Source organism: Oncorhynchus nerka, linkage group LG7 (genome assembly GCF_034236695.1).
Source record: "Oncorhynchus nerka isolate Pitt River linkage group LG7, Oner_Uvic_2.0, whole genome shotgun sequence".
NCBI lineage: Eukaryota > Metazoa > Chordata > Actinopteri > Salmoniformes > Salmonidae > Oncorhynchus > Oncorhynchus nerka.
Window position 1 is genome coordinate 22,944,288 of NC_088402.1, and position 17,784 is coordinate 22,962,071.

The following is a 17,784-nucleotide window of genomic DNA, read 5'->3' on the forward strand; positions in this document are numbered from 1 at the left end:
TGGCACTGAATTTCTAGCACTGACTTTACTAGCGCTGACTATCCTAGCACTGAATTTCTAGCAATGACTTTACTAGCACTGACTTTCTAGCACTGACATTCCTAGCACTGACTTTCTAGCACTGACTTTCTAGCACTGACTTTCTAGCACTGACTTTCCTAGCACTGACTTTCTAGCACTGACTTTCTAGCACTGACTTTCCTAGCACTGACTTTCTTGGCACTGACTTTACCAGCACAGACTTTCTAGCACTGACATTCCTAGCACTGACTTCCTAGCACTGACTTTCTAGCACTGACTTTCCTAGCACTGACATTCTAGCACTGACTTTCTAGCACTGACTTTCCTAGCACTGACTTTCTTGGCACTGACTTTACTAGCACAGACTTTCTAGCACTGACATTCCTAGCACTGACTTCCTAGCATTGACTTTCTAGCACTGACTTCCTAGCACTGACTTTCTAGCACTGACTTTCTAGCACTGACATTCCTAGCACTGACTTTCTAGCACTGACTTTCTAGCACTGACTTTACTAGCACTGACTTTCTAGCACTGACTTTTCTAGCACTGACTTTCTAGCACTGCCTTTCTAGCGCTGACTTTCCTAGCACTGAATTTCTAGCACTGACTTTACTAGCGCTGACTTTCCTAGCACTGAATTTCTAGCAATGACTTTACTAGCACTGACTTTCTAGCACTGACTTTCTAGCACTGACTTTCTAGCACTGACTTTCCTAGCACTGACTTTCTAGCACTGACTTTCTAGCACTGACTTTCCTAGCACGGACTTTCTTGGCACTGACTTTACCAGCACAGACTTTCTAGCACTGACATTCCTAGCACTGACTTCCTAACACTGACATTCTAGCACTGACTTCCTATCACTGACTTTCTAGCACTGACTTTACTAGCACTGACTTTCTAGCACTGACTTTCCTAGCACTGACTTTCTTGGCACTGACTTTACTAGCACAGACTTTCTAGCACTGACATTCCTAGCACTGACTTTCTAGCACTGACATTCCTAGCACTGACTTCCTAGCACTGACTTTCTAGCACTGACTTTACTAGCACTGACTTTCTAGCACTGACTTTACTAGAACTGACTTTCCTAGAACATACTTTACTAGCACTGACTTTCTAGCACTGCCTTTCTACCACTGACTTTACTAGCACTAACTTTCTAGCACTGACTTTCCTAGAACTGACTTTCCTAGAACTGACTTTCCCAGAGCTGACTTTCCTAGCGCTGACTTGACTTGCACTGACTTTACGAGCATTGACTTTACTAGCATTGACTTTACTTGCACTGACTTTACGAGCACTGACTTTACTTGCACTGATTTTACTAGCACTGACTTTACTAGCACTGACTTTACGAGCACTGACTTTACTAGCACTGACTTTACTAGCACTGACTTTACGAGCACTGACTTTACTAGCACTGACTTTACTAGCACTGACTTTACTAGCACAGACTTTCCTAGCACTGACTTTACTAGCATGGACTTTCCTAGCACTGACTTTACTAGAGCTGACTTTCATAGAACTGACTTTCATAGAGCTGACTTTCCTATTACTGACTTTACTAGCACGGACTTTCTAGCACTGACTTTCTAGCACTGACTTTACTAGCACTGACTTTCCTAGCACTGACTTTCCTAGAACTGACTTTCCTAGAACTGACTTTACTAGCACTGACTTTACAAGCACTGACTTTCCTAGCACTGACTTTCTAGCACTGACTTCGCTGATAGCTGCTGTACTGAGGAAAAGTTGTGCTTACTATGACTGTGTTATCATATGTGGTTGTCTTACCTAGCTACTTTAACTGTAAATCGCTCTGAATAAGAGGGTCTGCTAAATTACTAAAATGTAAATGTAAATATGATTGATAAAGACATCTATTGTATGTGTTTCAGCAAGTGAGACTGAAATAGAGTCGCCTGAGTATGACACACCTGAGTCACCTGAGTTTAATGGTAAATATTTAAATTGTTCTATTTATTTTAGCCACATCATGTACCTGTGAACTGTGAAGAACACAATTATCTTACACTCCTTGGTATAATCCTACAAAGAAACAGAAGTGTCATGGTATTTATTGGATCTCAATGTTGTTTCCAAGGTAATGGTCACAAGCTGCTGATTGGAGGAGCAGTAGAAAATGGACATGCAGGTAAGGAGAAGGACTTCATTGCGCTTGATCAAAAAACATGATTGAGTTTGGCATTTGTGAGGCCATTTTGATTGTCAATGTCTTTCTGTGTCTCAGCTATACCTGTAGTCACTGACCTCTTCATTGAGGACACAACTCACATGGATCCCACAGGTAACATCTTGCTGAAAATCCGATAAAGTTGAAGTCATGGGCTTGTTTGTTTAATGATAGGGCAAATGAGTAGCCGATGGAATGCCTTGATACTTTTTAATAGGTTCAACATTTCAGGTGCTATGGATCCACTTGGTGCAAGTTCTCACCTGGACAATACAGGTGAGTGTCCAGGTGAGGGTGCTGTGTTTCATGCTTGGCTCCTGTCTGGTATATTTACTTGCTTCTCCATCATTTCTTCACTTTAATTCCGTATTGACATTCAGGTATTTTCGACCAATCCAGCCATGACTTCCTCATTGGTTTAATGGGTGAGTGTTTGTATGAACTTATCTTTGATGTTTATTTTTAGTTATATCAAGTTTGTTCTTGATTAACTGTATGTCGTTCCAGGTGGTGTGGGGGATCCGTATGCTTCTGACATCCATATCGACATCTCAGGTGGGTTTGTCATCATAGCCCTTCTGTGTCTGCTTTCTGTTGGGTCTTTTCTGACTGTAAAGAATCTCTGTTTTTCTTTGTTGAATCAAAAATATCTAACCAACACTGCTCTGTTGATAGATCACACTGGAATGACTTCTCAATTAGACTCAATAGGTATGTTTCTTCATCCAAGCCTCCCTTAGTCACTTCACTTATTCCCTTGAAAGAAATGTTACAATGCAACACCTTTGGGAAAGTTACTCTGTGGGAGCGTCCCTCTAATTTATATCAGATTTAAGCTATATTTAAACTGGCACAGACAATGTTATACTACACCTCTAAAGCGTCATTTTATTTAAGTACCTCTCTGTCCGAGGGTTAAAACAGCAAGCCACTAAGTTTATATTCCATATTTTGCTAGTTATCTGTGCTGCTGCAGAGTAAATCACTGTTACAGTTATTCCTGCTTTTGTAATAATTTACTCAAGGAAAACTGCTTTAAATCAGGTTTGATATATATCACTGGCTGTCTGGCGCTCTCTGCTCTCTCTCTCTGCTCTCTCTCTCTCTCTCTCTCTCTCTCTCTTTCTCTTTCTCTCTTGCTGCTCTCTTTGTTCTCTCTCTCCTCTCATCCAGCTGTGGGTTCGGGTCCAGGACCGGCGTTGTCGTCCAGTAGCAGCCCGGGTCCAGACGTTCCACCAGGTACCTACTGGCACGCCTTTCACCCTCTGCCAGGTCCTGTAAATCACCTCACCCCTCCCTCTTGTGTCATCCCTCATCCTCGCAGGCTCAGTTCTCTACCTCACCTCGGATAGAGCTCCTCTCAGGCTTAGTTCTCTAACTCGGAGAGAGCTCCTCGCAGGCTAATCATGACAGAGATTTCAGAGTGTCCCGGAGAATTTACGCCCCAATATATTTTTTTACTCCAAGATTATCATTGCGTCCATGTGTTCCTGTCTGTGCAGACAGCAAGTTATTTGTGTAGCTGTGCTTGTGAACTTTGTAGATCTTGACATTGTTTACTTTCGCGGCTTCACTGTAGACTTTATATCTTGGTGGAGTAGCACCGCCATCCCTGATGAATGGGGTCAGGCATGGCCTTTTAGAGACTCTATTAGGAGGGATGCCGTGCAACAAGAGATGAGGGTTCACATCATCCAATCATTTATCTTCTTTCTTTCTCTGTGTGTCTGATGTTCTTCCCCCAGGCCTTGGAGATCACATAGGTCTAATAAGTGATTTTACAGGTAGGCATTGTCACAGTTGAACATGTAAACAGTAGTTGTGGGTCTGTCAACTAGTTTGTATCTCTGTCCTACTTGTGGTCTCTTTTTATTTGCAGGCCTTACTGACTACTCAGGGCCTGACCATCCATATCTGAGCTCAGGTTTCGATGGATCATACCACTCAGCAGGTGATCCTGCTGGTCTATCCGATACTACCGGTAAATACACTGAAATAAATCATCATCTCTGTAAGAGGATAGTGACCAAGATGGCATGGAAAAGCTTCATCTTAGTTTTTCTCTCCAGACCACCCAGTAGCAGTGATGTCACATACTGATTATTCATCATCGCACATTGACCACCCAGGTAGGATCACACTCAGGACTAAACATAACATACCCCTGTAAAGGTGATCTTCTGTAGCTCAGTTTATAGAGCATGGCGCTTGCAATGCCAGGATAGTGGGTTTGATTCCCGGGACTGCCCATACGTAAAATGTATGCACGCATGACTGTAAGTTGCTTTGGATAAAAGTGTCTGTTAAATGGCATATATATATATTTTGAATTAAATACATTATACTATGAATGTATTTCAGAGAGTGGTATTGATGTGTCCAGCTCAGACAGAGGATGGTTAAGATAATGTCAGCATAAATGAACATGTATGTTGCAGGAAATGGTCGTCAAAGCCAGGTTACAGACACACATGGAGGTGATCATGCGGTCAACGATGTGCATCATGATGTAACAGGTATGTCTACCCTAAAGGTACACGGAAGCCAGTAGGCCGAAGCCAGCCTGGGTGCCAGTCTGTTTCTGCTCTCCTGCCAACTCCTAATGGAATTGTCATGCCAAACAATTAAACATTTAGCTTCCAATGACAATGGAGTACGCAAAAGCAGCAGATCTGGGACCAGGCTAGGACTAGGCTATAACCAGGGGTAGAGTATTTGCACTTGATGGAGCAAAACAAATGCCACATGCATTTTTTGAGAAGCATTGAGGATATATGCTTGACATACTGAATTCATGTGGTCATTTATCCCAATATGCCTAATGCAAAAGCCTGCCAATACAATGGTGTATATGACAGTGTTTTTGCTTTTCAGATCCACCTGGGCAGCAGATGGTGTCTACAGACATAAGCCTACTAGATGCTGGTAACTCCGTGTTTTAATTCTCCATTATTTACAAACCTATTTCAGTGCATTTGTTATTCATAAACACATTTTTCTGTCTACTTAGTTGCCTACTGTAAGTGCAAAATAATGGATTGGACCTCAGTTGTGTAAAGCACTAAAGTACTACTTAGATAGTTTTTTGGGGTATCTGTACTTTACTTTACTATTTATATTTTTGACAACTTTTACTTTTACTCCATTACATTCCTAATGAAAATAATGTACATTTTACTCCATACATTTTCCCTGACACCCAAAAGTACTTGCTACATTTTGAATGCTTAGCATGACAGGAAAATGCATGCACTTATCAAGAGAACATCCCTGGCCATCCCTGCTGCCTCTGATCTGACAGACTCACTAAACACAAATGCTTTTGTAAATTAAGTTGGAGTGTATCCCTGCCTATCCGTAAATTTGTTCCATATGGTTTGCTTAATATGTGAAATGATTTATACTTTTACTTTTGATACTTAAGTATATTTGAGCAATTACATTCACTTTTGATACTTGAGTATATTTAAAACCAAATAATTTTAGACTTACTACTACTCAAGTAGTATTTTGCTGGATGACTTTCACTTTTACTTGAGTCAATTTCTATATATCTTTACTATTGCTTAAGTATGACAATTGGGTACTTTTTCCACCACTGTTGGACCTGTTCTGGTCTTATGTTATGTCTTGAGCAACAATTGTCTCATAGAACTATAACCTTTGTGGAAAATAAGTGTCATAATGGAAAATAGGCTTCACCAAGGCCAGTGCTGGCTAAATAAATACCTCCATTAAAAACGGTCCAGGGATGAAAATTCCCAGGACGTCTATCTGTCAGAGTAAAGTGTTCTATGCTTATTTTCACACAGGAAAAATATACTTTAAAAAAAAGTATTTCCAAAATGTTAGCCATCACCACTCACCGGTCAGCTTTTCTTCCTCCCTTATTTCCTGCAGGTGAGCACGGCGTCGTCTCTCACCACGACGACATGGGAGGTGAGTCCTACACAAAATAGAATCAATGATAGGCCTACATTTAATTTGCCGAGTTAAACATTTCTGAAGGCATCACTTTTTACAATGTTGTTGTAATAGTGTTGCAACAATGTTTCATCATGAGAGCTCACGCTGTAATTTCGCGGGTTGAGTTCTAATTTCGTGGTTCTTCAGCTGTTACAGACGGGGTCGCCGTTCAGCATCATGATGACGTTCACACCGTCAGCCCTCAAACAGATACCACAGGTAAGCCACCACCTTGAAATCCTACAGTGAGCTTTCGGGAAATTGGTCGAATTTGGCTAGGCCTACTAATGTGTTTCTATGAGCAGGGCTGTCTGACATGGCCACACAACATCCCTCTACAGATAGAACACCCTGTTGACTTTGACTGCTTATACTTTGTATACTATACATGTTAAAATATGCACTATGCAGGTCCCTGGATAAATAAAGGTTAATTGCATTTAAAGAAAATGCATAACTCGCTCCGCCACTTCGTGTTGCCCAAAAAGTTACATATTGCAGCTTTAAGTTACTGATAATGGAGAAAATAAATGAATAGTTTACCTTCACAAGTAGAGTCTGAAATATTCTGTGCACAGGTACACTGATACAGGTGTCAATGTGTGAACAGGTGTGGCAAAAGAACTTGTAACCAGCTCACATACACAGATAGATATCACTGGTAAGGGTTTGAAGTGTACGTTTCTGTTTACTATATATTGTAAACATTTACAAGATCAAACAAGAACATCCCATTACAACACTGGGTGACATCTAATAAAACATATTTAGTAGGCTATTCAAACAAATGGATACTCAATGAAGTTCATCTAACATAGTAACTCATGTGTTTCTCCCTCTCCCTAGCACTTGGGGCGAACGTGTACAGCTCCAGCGCACCAGGGACGCCCGGTAGGCTACGCACTTGTCTGATGATCAAGCATTCCTTCTCTAACCTTCATATTTTTAGAGCTGACACACTGCTTGCCGCTGCATCGCTAGTTACGCCAAAATAAATGTAACACTCAGTGCAGAGCCGGCTGAGCTGGGGCCAGCCTGAGGAGGGGCAGGCAGTAAGGAGAAATAAAGCTGTCACTAACACAGAGCATATTGTGGGAAACAGCATTCAACCACACATTTTTTAGATTTTCTCTGGAACAGTGTTCTGGAGTAGGTTAGAAAAGTCTAGAATAGGTACACAATCCAAGTAATATATATATACAGTACCAGTCAAAAGTTTGGACATACCTACTCATTCAAGGATTTTTCTTTGTTTTTTAAAACTATTTTCTACATTGTAGAATAATAGTGAAGACATCAAAACTATGAAATAACACATATTTGTTACACAAATCAAAATATATTTTAGATTTGAGATTCTTTAAAGTAGCCAACATTTGCCTTGATGACAGCTTTGCACACTCTTGGCATTCTCTCAACCAGCGTCATGAGGTAGTCACCTAGAATGTATTTCAATTAACAGATGTGCCTTGTCAAAAGTACATTTGTGGAATTTCTTTCCTTCTTTAATGAATTTGTGCTAATCAGTTGTGAAGGTCAGTCAATCCAGAAAATTTGAGGACCTCCACAGGAAAGGAAGACCCAGAGTTACCTCTGCTGCAGAAGACAAGTTCATTAGAGTTACCAGCCTCAGAAATAGCTGACCAAATAAATGCTTCATAGAGTTCAAATAACAGACACATCTCAACATCAACTGTTCAGAGTGCCTTCACGCTGGTCGAATAGCTGCAAAGAATCCACTGCTAAAGACATCAATAAGAAGAAGACTTGCTTGGGCCAAGAAACACAAGCAATGGACATTAGATCGCTGGAAATCTGTCCTTTGGTCTGATGAATCCAAATTTGACATTTTTGGTTCCAACCGCCGTGTCTTTGTGAGACGCAGAGTAGGTGAACGGATGATCTCCGCATGTGTGGTTCCCACCGTGAATCATGTAGGCGGAGGTGTGATGGTGTCGGGGTGCTTTGCTGGTGACACCATCTGTGATTTATTTAGAATTCAAGGCACACTTAACCAGCATGGCTAACACAGCATTCTGCAGCGATATGCCATCCCATCTGGTTTGCGCTTAGTGGGACAATCATTTGTTTTTTAACAGGACAATGACCCAACACACCTCCAGGCTGTGTAAGGGCTATTTGACCAAGAAGGAGAGTGCTGGAGTTCTGCATCAGATGACCTGGCCCCAAAATCACCTGGCCTCAACCCAATTGAGATGGTTTGGGATGAATTGGACTGCAGAGTGAATGAAAATCAGCCAACAAGTGCTCAGCATATGTGGGAACTCCTTCAAGACTGTTGGAAATGCATTCCAGATTAAACTGGTTGAGAGAATGCCACGAGTGTGCAAAGCTTTCATCAAGGCAAAGTGTGGCTACTTTGAAGAATCTCAAATATAAAATATATTTAGATTTGTTTAACACTTTTTTGGTTACTACATGATTCCATATGAGTTATTTCATAGTTGTGATGTCTTCACTATTCTACAGCCTAATTCTAAATGGATTAAATTGTTATTTTCCCACATCAATCTACACACAATAATGACAAAGCAAAAAAGCAAAGAATGTTTGCAAATTTATAAAAAACACAAAACTGAAATATCACATTTACAGAACTATTCAGACCCTTTACTCAGTACTTTGTTGAAGCACTTCTGGCAGCGTTTACAGCCTGGAGTCTTCTTGGGTATGACGCTACAAGCTTGGCACACCTGTATTTAGGGAGTTTCTCCCATTCTTCTCTGCAGATACTCTCAAGCTCTGTCAGGTTGGATGGGGAGCATTGCTGCACAGCTTTTTTTCAGGTCTCTCCAGAGATGTTTGATCGGGTTCTTGACCGGACTCTGGCTGGGCCACTCAAGGACCTGAGGTCCTGAGCGCTCAAGAGCAGGTTTTCATCAAGGATCTCTTTGTACTTTGCCTCGTTCATCTTTCCCTCAATCCTGACTAGTCTCCCAGTCCTTGCCGCTGAAATGGTGCCAGGTTTCCTCCAGACGTTACACTTGGCATTAAGGCCAAAGAGTTCAATCTTGGTTTCATCAGACCAGAGAATCTTGTTTTTCATGGTCTGAGTTCTTTAGGTGCCTTTTGGCAAACTCCAAGTGGGCTGTCATGTGCCTTTTACTGAGAAGTGGCTTCCGTCTGGCCACTCTACCAAAAAAAGCCTGATTGGTGGAGTGCTGCAGAGATGGTTATCCTACTGGAAGGTTCTCCCATCTCCACAGAGTAACTCTGGAGTTCTGTCAGAGTGACCATCGGGTTCTTGGTCACTTCCCTGACCATTGCTCAGTTTGGCCAGGCGGCCCGCTCTAGGAGGAGTCTTGGTGGTTCCAAATTCTTCCATTTAACAATGATGGAGACCACTGTGTTCTTGAGGACCTTCAATGCTGCGGAAATGTTTTGGTACCCTTCCCCAGATCTGTGCCTCGTCACAATCCTGTCTCTGAGCTCTACGGACAATTCCTTCGACGTCTTGGCTTGGTTTTTGCTCTGACATGGACTGACAACTGTGGGACCTTATATAGACAAGTGTGTGCCTTTCCAAGGCATGTCCAACCAATTTAATTTATGACAGGTGAACTCCAATCAAGTTGTAGAAACATCTCAACGATGATCAATGGAAACAGGATGCACCTGAGCTCAATTTACGAGTCTCATAGCAAAGGTTCTGAATACTTCCGTAATAAGAAATGTCTGTTTTTTATTTTTTACACATTTTCAAAAATATCTAAACCTGTTTCCACTTCGTCATTATGGGGTATTTTGTGTAGACTGATGAGGATTTTTATTTTATTTAATCAATTTTAGAATAAGGCTTTAACGTAACAAAATAAATATATATAGTATAACAGTGTAATATCCCCTCTTATTTGAAACAGGGTTAGATGAGGTGGCTGTGACCAGTGGACTCATAAACTCTACAGTTTCATTTTAACCAATGACATAATACTCACATGATTCACTCACAGACATGGGAGAACTTGCAGAATTGGTGGCTGCCTAAATACTTTTTTGCCCCACTGTACGTCCAGGCGAGGAAGATGATAAGTATACATTTTTTCAATTTCAGATTCTGTGCTTGGATTTGGACATGACACTACAGGTAAAATTCAATTTACAACAACATATCAGAAGTGCTAGATTTCTAAACCAAACAAGGCCCCTCACACAACACACTTGTAACATCATATACTCTGTCTCTCAGTTGTTGCAGAAGCACACAGTGTCTTCATTCAGACCGATTCCCCAGGTAAGTCCACACACACACACACACACACACACACACACACACACACACACACACACACACACACCAATCTTATGACCTTAACATTTCAGAAAAAATAGATACACTTCCTCACAACACACACACAACACACACTAGCCTCCAAAAATATAATGTGAATGTATGCAATTCCATATGTATGTAATACCAATGTCTGTAATACAGACGCCAAAGTTGGCAGGAGTGAGTGAGGTTCCCTTACCACTCATTACTCATCAGAGATAGAGTACTATAAAGAGAATAGTGTCCCATAGTTCCTGGTAAAAAGCATTGCACAATATAGGGAATAGGATACCATTTGGGACACAGCCTTACTGCCAGTCACTAAATAACATAACGCCTTAAGTCACCATGTTGAAGCTATCTTTTGTATTGTAGTCACAGCTGATGCACAAGGATCCACTCTACAGGCTTCCAGTAAGTCGGTACAGTATATTCATTTACGCAACCCCTTGACCTTGCACAAGTATCTGTTGCTCCTAAAGGCTTGATGAAATGAAAAGTAGTGGAAATAGTCCTTTGATCTTGGAGAGATAGCCCAGAGCAGGGGTGTCAAACTCACTTCCTGGAGGGCTGTGTATCTCCTATTTTTGGTCATTTTCTTTCAATTCGTATCCAATTAGACCTAGAGAGGGGAGGTCCTAACCAATAAATTACCTTAGCCTAGTGTCTAGAGCGTTGGACTAGTAACCGAAAGGTTGCAAGTTCAAATCCCCGAGCTGACAAGGTACAAATCTGTCGTTCTGCTCCTGAACAGGCATTTAACACACTATTCCTAGGCTGTCATTGAAAATAAGAATTTGACTTGCCTAGTTAAATAAAAGTTTAAAAAAAAGATGTACACGAGAGGATTGGAAACTTGCCGAAACTCAGCCCATCAAAAATGGAGTTTGACACCCCTGTCATAGATGAATCAACCAATCAATAACATGTATTTACAGCCCAACAGTTGCCATAAAGTGCTTTACAGATCTTTGCAGTTAACCATAGTCTAAGTAGTGATAGACATGTAATGGTGTGAAATGCATTGACATTGATGACAGACAGCCCTGGTTGCCCGTTCACGGTGGTCTCCCCCTGCTCTGTTCGTAGGGTCTGTGTTCATGCAATGTCTTTGTCCAAACAGGTCATCCTGGTGTAACAGAACAGACACAGCCTGCTGGTAAGCTTCATAAGAGTTCAGGTTTAAACTCTGTTACATGGCTGCGTTTATACAGGCAGCCCAATTCAGATTTTTTTCTGATATTCTTTTTTAACCAATCAAATCAGATCTTTTGCCCATAATTAAGCAAAAGATCAGAAAAGGGTCTGACATGGGAAACACAGCCTTATACAGATGTCTCAGTAATGTTGATATCTAGCTATCTATCAATTTGACTACAATGCTGCATTTACACAGGCATCCCAATTCCAATCTTTTGCCCTATTATTGGCAAAAGAGCTGATCTGACTGGTCAAAAGACCAATTAGTGAAAATAAAGATCAGAATTGGGCTGATTGTGTATATGCAGCAAAAGTAATTGAAATAGCGAAATGGATCCATGTGACAAATTTAGCAGTTTTAGTAAAGGTGATATTTTGTTGTGCAGGCTAAATGGGTAGTACGGCCTAATAAGGCTCTGTTTACACAGACACACTAAGAACCCAAAGCAGATTTTCTTTCTATATCCAATCTATTTTTCTGACTGTCCACACTCAGTTTTATATGTGACAAATATCAGATTTGCACATTCATGCTGATGTAGCCTCTGAAGTAGCACACAGATGCCATGTTCATTTCCTGCCACTGTTCCTTAACATTTTGGGGTGGTTGTCATGGTAACGCATGAGTTCACGTATGGAGGATAGGTTTTTGTATCAGGATTCAGATCCATATATGGAGGTAGTATAAATTGGAATTCAAAAGATCAGATTCCATGTGTTGTTTTGCTGTTTACACATTAGAGAAAATATCAGATAGGTATCAGATATGCAAATAATTGGCAAAAGATCTGAATTGGGCTGACTGTGTAAACACAGCCTAACTTGTTATTTAGCACAGGATTGCACAGCTTTCAGATATTACAATGCTGTGTCATTATGACAGCATATATTGAACCACGCAGTGAACAGATGCTCAAGGGCTCTTTTCTTTCCTCGGTTTTGCTTGCTCTTTCCAGTTTCCGCAGCTGAACAGTACAACCCATCTGGTCAGGGTCCTGAAGGTAGGTTTCTCAGCTCCTTATAACGTCTCTCTCATGTCTCTCTCTTCTTTTAAAAACATTATTAAATGACAAAAGCCTTGTTTACAACTAATCATTTTTATTACACTGTATTAACTACAGTAGTAAGATGGCAAAGTTTCTGACTGCAAGGTTTCAGGTGATAATACAGTGCTGTTAAACTGTACCTTTGAAAGAGAGACAAAGGTAAGCTCTTGATTGGTACTACAAGAATACAAATTGTGAGCAAGTAAAGATGAAGGACACTAAAGTAGTATTACTGCCTCTGAGGTAGGACTCAATGCTACAGTATACTGCTAATATACTCAATATGCTGTAATTCTACAATATATTGCATTACTTTTTTAACATTAAAGGGGTAGTTCACACAAGTTATGGATTTTTGTCTCGTCCATAGACTGCTCACAGGGTAAGGAAACCAAAATGTAATTTAGTAATTTGGATGAACGATCGCTTCAGTCACCTCTTAGATAGATGAATTACAGATATGTGTGTCGGAGACTAAAATACATCTTCACTTCTGAAGGTGCAGAAAATGTGGAACTGGAGGATACCTGCTGACTTCCATATGAAGCCTCGTGTCAAGTTTCTACGCTACAGATTTCAGTGTACGGACCAGTCTGCATGGCAGAGAAACAGTGATCCAGCCCACTAGCAAATCTAGTTGTTTGTGTCTATGTTTGTTTGTTTGAACTTTGTCTATTTAAACTTAAAGATGACACTGTAAGTAAACTTTTTGCGCACTTGTTAATAGACGTTTTGTTTCATTCGTTGCATATATGACAAAAAGACAAGAGGGTACTAAGGAGAACCCTCTGACTCAGATGAATATGGCTCATTCAAAAGCGTCATCCCTATGAATATTGTTGTACAAAAGCTCAAACAATATACTGAATCTTTATGAAGCTTTGTTATTTTGTAATTTCCACATGTACTGTATTTCCCAGTTTAGAAAATGTGAGAAATAATAAATAATTTTGTGTCAGAAATTGTACATTGCGAAATGTATATCAAAGTAATCTCTACATTAAAAGGAACATCTATTTTGAACATCAAACTCATTTTTCTCCATATTTTTCACATACGGAAGTAGGGAGCAATGTTTATGGAATCCATGTGCCTGTTCAACTGATTAATCAGCCATTATTTACAACTAAAATAGAACCTTAAATGCAGTAATGTATTATGGATATGCAAATAATTTATTTCAAAACAACCATGTTTATTTAAAACATACCATACACAAAATATTGTTCTCATGCGTAATTTGGGTTTCTCAGGCTGTGCCATTGTGTTATGGTGGAACTGGTAAAAGTGCTTAACAATGTACAATTCAGCACATCAATATACTCCAATACTTCCCCTTTCTTAAAAGGAGTTCATTACAAAAAAAAAACAGTTTGAACAAACTCAAAACAACCTCTGGGGGATGTATGCGTAAATTCACAAAGTTCCTCACACTTGAACCAAGATTCAATGATTCATTTGTTTTCCTAGACAAGGATTTGACTATAAAATAATAACGCTCGAGGGAAACAGGCTTCCAGAAAATAAATGAATAGCATATGATTGATAAGACATTGGAGGATATACAGTGCATTCGGAAAGTATTCAGACCCCTTTACTTTTTTTTACGATACAGGGATCCCAAGTGATGCAGCGGTCTAAGGCACTGCATCTCAGTGCTAGAGCTGTCACTACAGACACCCTGGTTCGATTCCAGGCTGTATCACAACCAGCCATGATTGGGAGTCCCATAGGGCGGAACACAATTGGCCCAGCATCATTCGGTTTTGGAAGTTGTAGGCCGTCATTGTAAAAAAACTTGAAAAGCCTTAATCTAAAATGGATTAAATAAAAACATTTCCTCATCAATCTACAAACAATACCCCATAATGACAAAGTGAAAACAGGTTTTTGGATGTTAATTTTTTATTTATAAAAAACTAAACAGAAATACTTTATTTACAAAAGTATTCAGACCCTTTGTTATGAGACTTAGCGCTCGGTGCATCCTATTTCCATTGATGATCCTTGAGATGTTTCTACAACTTGATTGGAGTCCACCTGTGGTAAATTCTTTTGATTGGACATGATATGGCGAGGCACACACTTGTCTACATAAGGTCTGAAGGTTGACAGTGCATGTCAGGACAAAAACTAAGCCATGAGGTTGAAGGAATTGTCCGTAGACCTCAGAGACAGGATTGTGTCAAGGGACGGTACCAAAAAATGTCTGCAGCATTGAAGGTCCCCAAGAACAGTTTCCTCCATCATTCTTAAATGCGAGCGGTTTGGAATCACCAAGACTCTTCCTACAGCTGGCCGCCCGGCCAAACAGAGCAATTGGGGGTGAAGGGCCTTGGTAAGGGAGGTGACCAATAACCCGATGGTCACTCTGACAGAGCTCCAGAGTTCCTCTGTGGCAATGGGAGAACCTTCCAGAAGGACAACCATCTCTGCAGCACTCCACCAATAGGGCCTTTATGGTAGAGTGGCCAGATGGAAGCCACACCTCAGTAAAAGGCACATGACTTTGGTTTGGCAAAAGGCACCTAAAGACTCTCAGACCATGAGAAACAAGATTCTCTGGTCAGATGAAACCAAGATTGAACTCTTTGGCCTGAATGCCAAGCGTCACATCTGGAAGAAACCTGGCACCATGCTGTGGGGATGTTTTCAGCAGCAGGGACTGGGAGACTAGTCAGGATTGAGGGAAGGATGAACTGGGCAAAGTATAGAGAGATCCTTGATGAAAACCTGCTCCAGAGCGCTCAGGACCTCAGACTGGGGTGAAGGTTCACCTTCCAACAGGACAACGACCCTAAGCACACAGCCAAGACCATGCAGGAGTTGCTTTGGGACAAGTCTCAATGTCCTTGAGTGGCCAAGCCAGAGCCTGGACTTGAACCCAATCAAAGATCTCTGGAGACCTGAAAATAGCTGTGCAGCGACGCTCCCCATCCAACCTGACAGAGCATGGGAGGATCTCCAGAGAAGAATGGAAGAAACTCCCCAAACACAGGTGTACCAAGCTTCTAGTGTCATACCCAATAAGACTTGAGGCTGTAATCACTGCCAAAGGGCTTCAACAAAGTACTGAGTGAAGGGTCTGAATACTTATGTAAATGTGATATTTCAGTTTTGTATTTTTAATAAATTTACAAAATACTGTTTTTGCTTTGTCATTATGGGGTATTGTCTGTAGATTGATGAGGAAAAAAACAAATGTTATCCATTTTAGAACACGGCTGCAACATAACAAAATGTGGAAAAAGTCAAGGGGTCTGAATCCTTGCCGAATGCACTGTACATGGAATCCTGCTTTAAATTCAAATAATTTCTATCCCAAAAAGCAATCCACATAATGGGATGTGCTGGCTGGTATAGAAGGATTAACCCAGGATATTATGTCAATCTCTTGTCATATACAGAAAGCATCTTAAAAGCAGTCTATTGTACACTTGTACAAAGGGCCAGTCTTAAGTCAGTGGATTTGGTTTCAATAAATCTAAACCAAATCAGTTCGATTTGATTTCAAGACATGAATGCTTACTGTGAACAAAGGCAGATGGGTTATCTACTAGAAAACTCTATGCCATTCAGCTGTCTGACGTGTAATATTTTATTGACAGTTGGTCATCTAGTCTTTAAGAAAAAATGCTTAAAGAAAAAAATATGAATTGCCATTCAATACTCAATGTTTCATTATATTATTTAAAAAATCAATATGATTTTGTCATCCAGACTATATGCATGTGAACATTGACACTTCTGAGGGCTAGAGTAAGTAGTATTTGGTGTTTTGGAGAACTCTGTCTAAAATAAATTAATGTATGGTTCTTTAAACAACAAGTAATAAAATGAAACAATCTTAGATACGAAAGTATAACTATAAGGTGCTGAAATACCAACAGCATTCCATTATGAATTATGCAAGGGAAAATGTCAAAGAAAACACTTCCTGCATCTAATGTGAATAAAACAACATATTGGTGCAGCACAAAGATTCAAACACTTAAAAAATGATGATTAAGGTACAATCCTTATATCAATAAGTGAAAGCGCAAGAACCTAAACATTTTTAAAAAAGAAACACAAAAACCGTTTTTTTTTTCATGAAACAGTCAAGCCACATCCCTTGGATAGTGAGTCTAAAAGAACAGAGTTGACGAGAGAGAAATGATTCAGGTGGAGTCTAGTGGACCACACACGCGAACATACCTTTGAAATGTATTCGATCTTTACACTTGGTATAACAAAAAAATTATTCTGCATACTTCCACTTTTAATAATTAAAGGAGCTTGGTGAACAATGCTTAAAACTTGACCTAGTAATGATTATGATTGAGCTTTATTTGTGTCCGCCAGTAAGATCACAGATAATTCAACCCAGGAAGTCCTTTCCATGGGCTGAAATAACCATGCCAGGAGCGTAAGTCGAACATTTGGTTTGATTCATCTAAGCAAAATTCTTTCAATAAGTAGTTTAAGCCTTAAAATGAATGAAAATCAATTGCTCAGAGAATAATGAACACCATAATAATAAATGTTTTAACAGGTTGATTTTTCATCATCTGCACATTAACATAATGACAAAAAAAAAAAAAAAAAAAAAACACTGCAATACATCACTTTATAAAAAAAATGCTTTAGGATAGTTCGGGCTTGTCTGGTGCTGCTGTGTGGTAGTCGGTAGTGAGGAGCGAGATGGTAGGGTCCTCTTCAGGGTCCTGGTCCTGGGTGAAATACGAGTCCCCCTCCAGCTCCAGCAGAGTGGGGAGGTCCGCTCCGCCATTCTCATTGGTCAGTGGGTCAGTCAGTAGCATTGGCTGGGAGGTGTACTGGACCAGCTGCTTCCCTGCTTTAATCAACATAGAAAAACATGAAACTATGATCTATGAAGACAGCGAGATCGTTTTAGTTTATTTAACCTTTATTTAACTTTAACTAGATATCTATGGAGTTTCCATAGCCCCTTTACACTGCATGAAGTATTACATTGAAAGTGTTCATGTTTTTTCACTATGACATTTTAAAGGTTGATGTGTGTGTTAATTTCCGCAGTATGTAGTATGTATTATGTAGT

General features: G+C 40.2%; 2 protein-coding genes across 6 annotated transcripts in view; one reads left to right on the forward strand and one right to left on the reverse strand.

The window, feature by feature from the left end:
- si:ch211-80h18.1 (uncharacterized protein LOC555593 homolog) overlaps positions 1 to 13,752 on the forward strand; it is a 28,239-nt gene extending 14,487 nt beyond the window's left edge. For 2 of the 3 annotated variants that reach the window (XM_065020335.1, XM_065020336.1), the window contains 22 exons: positions 1,924 to 1,983; positions 2,130 to 2,180; positions 2,277 to 2,333; positions 2,451 to 2,507; positions 2,600 to 2,644; positions 2,727 to 2,774; positions 2,895 to 2,930; positions 3,393 to 3,458; positions 3,965 to 4,003; positions 4,099 to 4,200; positions 4,289 to 4,348; positions 4,658 to 4,735; positions 5,094 to 5,144; positions 6,120 to 6,158; positions 6,333 to 6,404; positions 7,032 to 7,076; positions 10,258 to 10,290; positions 10,393 to 10,437; positions 10,852 to 10,890; positions 11,600 to 11,635; positions 12,633 to 12,677; positions 13,222 to 13,752. In XM_065020335.1, coding sequence (XP_064876407.1) covers positions 1,924 to 1,983; positions 2,130 to 2,180; positions 2,277 to 2,333; positions 2,451 to 2,507; positions 2,600 to 2,644; positions 2,727 to 2,774; positions 2,895 to 2,930; positions 3,393 to 3,458; positions 3,965 to 4,003; positions 4,099 to 4,200; positions 4,289 to 4,348; positions 4,658 to 4,735; positions 5,094 to 5,144; positions 6,120 to 6,158; positions 6,333 to 6,404; positions 7,032 to 7,076; positions 10,258 to 10,290; positions 10,393 to 10,437; positions 10,852 to 10,890; positions 11,600 to 11,635; positions 12,633 to 12,677; positions 13,222 to 13,256 — 1,139 coding nt within the window. In that variant the 3' untranslated portion in view covers positions 13,257 to 13,752. The remainder of the gene's footprint in view (positions 1 to 1,923; positions 1,984 to 2,129; positions 2,181 to 2,276; positions 2,334 to 2,450; positions 2,508 to 2,599; positions 2,645 to 2,726; positions 2,775 to 2,894; positions 2,931 to 3,392; positions 3,459 to 3,964; positions 4,004 to 4,098; positions 4,201 to 4,288; positions 4,349 to 4,657; positions 4,736 to 5,093; positions 5,145 to 6,119; positions 6,159 to 6,332; positions 6,405 to 7,031; positions 7,077 to 10,257; positions 10,291 to 10,392; positions 10,438 to 10,851; positions 10,891 to 11,599; positions 11,636 to 12,632; positions 12,678 to 13,221) is intronic. The other variant, XM_029662959.2, reaches the window with a different exon arrangement.
- Positions 13,440 to 17,784, reverse strand: part of LOC115131335 (heat shock factor protein 1-like) — a 33,516-nt gene continuing 29,171 nt past the window's right edge. For 2 of the 3 annotated variants that reach the window (XM_029662966.2, XM_029662964.2), the window contains one exon: positions 13,440 to 17,559. In XM_029662966.2, coding sequence (XP_029518826.1) covers positions 17,348 to 17,559 — 212 coding nt within the window. In that variant the 3' untranslated portion in view covers positions 13,440 to 17,347. The remainder of the gene's footprint in view (positions 17,560 to 17,784) is intronic. The other variant, XM_029662965.2, reaches the window with a different exon arrangement.